At 43.4% G+C, this 3,883-nt stretch overlaps 1 protein-coding gene across 1 annotated transcript; it reads right to left on the bottom strand.

Annotated features, from left to right (window-relative positions):
- Window positions 1-492: 492 nt before the first annotated feature.
- Window positions 493-2,623, bottom strand: LOC134266697 (uncharacterized). Its single transcript, XM_062748919.1, has 2 exons — window positions 1,222-2,623; window positions 493-1,145 (listed from the first exon to the last, which is right to left on the bottom strand). The coding sequence occupies exons 1-2, from the start codon at window positions 2,621-2,623 to the stop codon at window positions 493-495; spliced, it is 2,055 nt and encodes a 684-aa protein (XP_062604903.1).
- Window positions 2,624-3,883: the final 1,260 nt, after the last annotated feature.

The following is a 3,883-nucleotide window of genomic DNA, read 5'->3' as shown; positions in this document are numbered from 1 at the left end:
GGCTTTACGGGTAAACCAATCCACAATCGATTCGATGGCTTTTCCTCCCATCATGTCGTCAAAAATGAGTAAATGGGGCACACTCAAATTGGCTACTAATTTCTCGTCGTCTTCTGGAATATTTCGTATGAAAGATACCTTCTCTTTTAAAGAAGTGTAAGCGGGTTGCCATTCCCGATAACACCAGACGATCTTTTCGGGCCTGGGGGTGATCCAGTCTAGATTGTTCACTAATGACTTGACGAATTCTGTTTTGCCCGATTTCGAGGGTCCAGCAACTACCATGGTAAATTCGTGTTTCAATTGAAAAGAAGGGAGGGGTGTCTCCTCGGAATACATGTTGATGAATGAAAGAAAAGATGGGTTCAGGGTCTTATTTATACTTATTCTTATACTTATTTATATAAGAATGTCTTTTTTATATAGAGAAGAAGAAACACATAAAAACGATTCAATTTTTTTTTATTTGTAACAAACAAACAAACAAACATATCAATAACCATAAGGTAAAGTGTTATAATTCTCTACAATTTGTCTCTTGTCATATACAATTCTAACTGTTTTCTCTGAAGGTTTGTTCACCACCTCATAATCACGGGTCCTCTGGATTTTGCTGGGATAGGGGACTTTTACTTCCTCTATTTCTCCCTTGAGCATTTTTTCTAAAGTCTCTGGGCACACCAACTGAGAGGTTCGATGGTTGAGAGTGATTCCTTTGCATTTATGAACCTCGGTTCCTTTGTCCGTCCGGAAACCATAATTTTTAGGACCTGCCGACATGAATTTGGTGATGTGATCCCCGTCTAATTCGTCGGTCCATTCTCCTAAACTATGACCCAAGGTAGGATTAAAAGCTCCTTCCTTATGTTGGTAAATGATACTGTCCGTATCGAAATAAAGCCCCCGTTCTTCTAAAGGTTTTAAAGTCTCGTAGAGATGTAAGCGGGCATAGGCGGTGGTAAAACAAGCCAGGATCACGTTTCCAAAGGGACATTCTTCGACGAATTCCTGTTTGTCTTGAAAATTCACTAGAATCTTGTCTTCAATGGAATCTTCTTTATTGACTAAGAGTCGCACACCCTTGATGTCGAGAGTCGAATTTTGTAAGAGTTGATGTAATTCCTCTACTTCGTCCAAGTATCTGACTTTGGGTAATAACAACCGTTGAGCAAATTTTCCCCACAGACAATTTAAAAAGAGTTTAGCAATGGTTCTTCTCACTGGATTCTTCTTGATACTGAGAATGTCCATCATGAATCCTTCTTTGTCGTAACATTTGTCGAATGTAATCTTGTTCTTGTTCTGAGGTCTTACACTCGGGGGGAAATCCGGACGCTTCCTGTTTGATCTTGAGGAAGGTATTGATGTAGTCTTTAAATAAGTCTTGATTGCTTTCTTTGAAATGCCACACTTCGTAAGTTCGCTCTAAGGTATAGCCCATGTCCAAGGCTTTATGTAATTCGCTCGTCACCCAAGTACCCGTGAGACTACGTTCCCGGTCGGTGTGTTGACATGGGTGTTGAGACGTAGAGTCTTGTTGTTGGGCACACGTGCGACATAAGGGAAATAATAACTTACCTCCCGTCCGATAAGGTAATACGGGGTGAAAGAGGCCTCGGGGTGGTAAGACCCGACAGTGAATGAGACCGAAATAACTTCTCACGTCCTGGAAGTCGTCTGTGATGATCTCGGGATGCCCTAGGGGAAAAGGTCTGTGTTTCAACACGTAAGGGTATAAGGAACACACGTCCACGTATCTCATGTCCCCTTCTTCACAATATAATTTAGTGGCATTGGTCCGGCCTCCGTACAGCCCTTCTCGAGGTTTCAAAGGATCGGGAATGTCCAGATCTCGTACAAATTGCTGTAAACTCTCATCTTGTTGCACTTGTTGATCGAAATCGTGCTCCCAGATACTACACACGTTGTACCCCATGTCCTTTAAATCCGCAGTCCTTCTGAGAGTTTTCTCGTGTAATTGTTGGTAAGTAAATTGGGTCCGGTGAGGATGAGTTTCCGTCTGTAAACTGGGATAGCAAGTGGGGCATCCGTGCCAATAACACCCGTAAAATTCGTAGACGGTACGAGTCGCTTCCTGGTATCCGTCGACGGTATAATTTCCGATCGGGACTTCGCCTCCGTTTCTGGCATGTCGTATGTGACATCCATTCTGATGACTCATCCAGGTGAGCCATCGACAGGCTTTGGCCGAATATTGTCGTGCCGGTTCATACCCGAGGTTCGGAATGATGGCAATGCTGTCTTTAGGCATGAAATTTCGACGGTACGCTAAATTAGCAGCACTGGCAAACGTGATGGATTCCTGGAAAGGGTCCACGTTGACCAACTTCTTGAGGGTGCTTCTAAAATGTGCACAGCATTGGTGTAAAATGTCGACGTCCGAGATACAATACCCTACAAACTCTTTCTGGAAATCAAACACTTTTCCCCTCTGTTGGTCGTACCATTCGTAAAAAGCTTGTCGTCCACTGGTAGTCATTTCGTCAGGATTGTAGAAAGCTGCCGGTGGATAAGGTCCCACGTAATTCTGGTTCTGTTCCGTATTAAAAAAGTGAGGGAAATAACCTTTCTTCATTTCGTTGAGTCCGAAAGCGGAGGGCATCTTGGCCAAAGGAAAGGTTAAGAAACTATACGAGTCGATGAATTTGAGTCCACATATTTCCATGGACAAGATCTTACTCCCGTTCATGATCACGTTAGGTTTCAGGGGAGAAGAATGCACTATGTAATTCAAAATGAATTGTCCGTCGTATCCTTTGAAGTTATGGGCGATGACGATGGCCCCGTCGTGTACTAAAGTGGAATTCTTAGTACCTGAAGTGGGTTGAAATAACCAGTCTATGAACTTCTTTAAGGTGTCTGGGCCTTGAAATAGGTGCTGACGGGGTCCCATGTGTTGACAATGAGGACAAGGTTGGTCTATGGGTAAGTCATCGCAATGTTGACAGACGCGATGTGCCACACACAGATTAGGAACGTGAATGCCCGATTCCTGAGTGCATTCGAAATCGAAATAAATGGTAAACTCTAAGGTGCCTTTTCCCTTCTTCTTCTTCTTGGGCTTCAGTTGTACGTAGCACCGATGATCGGCATCGACGATTTTCTTACAGATCTTACACTGTTTCTGATCTCCGCATTTGTGATGAGGAAATAATTTCTTAGGCATCCAGGACTGACACTTCTCGCATAGTCCCATTAAATTGCAGACAGTAGTGGTGGTTTTCTTACCATAGGGTTTTAAATGATTTTCGTAGCAGGTCCTGTTCTTAAACATTCCATGGCATTCCTCGCATTTAATCTTGATCCCTTCATCGGGACATTGAGGGTGTGGTCCTAAACAATAGGTACAGCGATGAGGGCATTTGGACCGATGGTCTGTGAATTTAGTGTACCCCACGTCGCAATGACCACAGTAATATTGGTTCCCCGTTACTCCGGCCATCGATATGATGGCATCGCAATGATGGTTGTCTAACAAAATGTTCAAACAATTTCCATCTCCCCAGCCTTTGAAGATGCGCTCTAAACAGAGTTTAGTGGAAGTAGATTTGAACTGAAATATTTTCAGGCGATACTGAGGAGCTAATACCTGCTGTAATTTCGGCCACTCTGCATTTCCACAAGCTTGAGTGATATCACATCCGGCCTGTTCCATGAGGGCTATGGCTTCTCGTTTCTAGTCTAAGTATTTATCGCCTGACCTCATTCGGAGCCAACGTTTTTCCCATTCCGGGTCTGGATGATCGGGTTTCTGACTGTGTAATCGAGTGACGACGATGGCTCTAGCCAAACAAAATTTATCATGGGGATTGACGATCCGAACGATGGATTGTTTATTGTTCTTGAAAGTTTCTTTATCCAG

Source organism: Saccostrea cucullata, unplaced genomic scaffold (genome assembly GCF_032062105.1).
Source record: "Saccostrea cucullata isolate Sc308-1 unplaced genomic scaffold, CSIRO_AGI_Scuc_v1 ctg9991, whole genome shotgun sequence".
Taxonomy (NCBI): Eukaryota; Metazoa; Mollusca; class Bivalvia; order Ostreida; family Ostreidae; genus Saccostrea; species Saccostrea cuccullata.
Note: the sequence above shows the minus strand (reverse complement) of the source record. Positions and strands in the feature narration are given on the sequence as shown.

Bases quoted from the DNA above. Each gene is read 5' to 3' on its own strand.
- LOC134266697 (XM_062748919.1), bottom strand. From the start codon at position 2,623: ATGCCCTCCGCTTTCGGACTCAACGAAATGAAGAAAGGTTATTTCCCT. The intron at 1,146-1,221 runs GTGAGAAGAACC...TATTACCCAAAG, and splicing joins TCAGTATCAAGAAGAATCCA to TCAGATACTTGGACGAAGTA.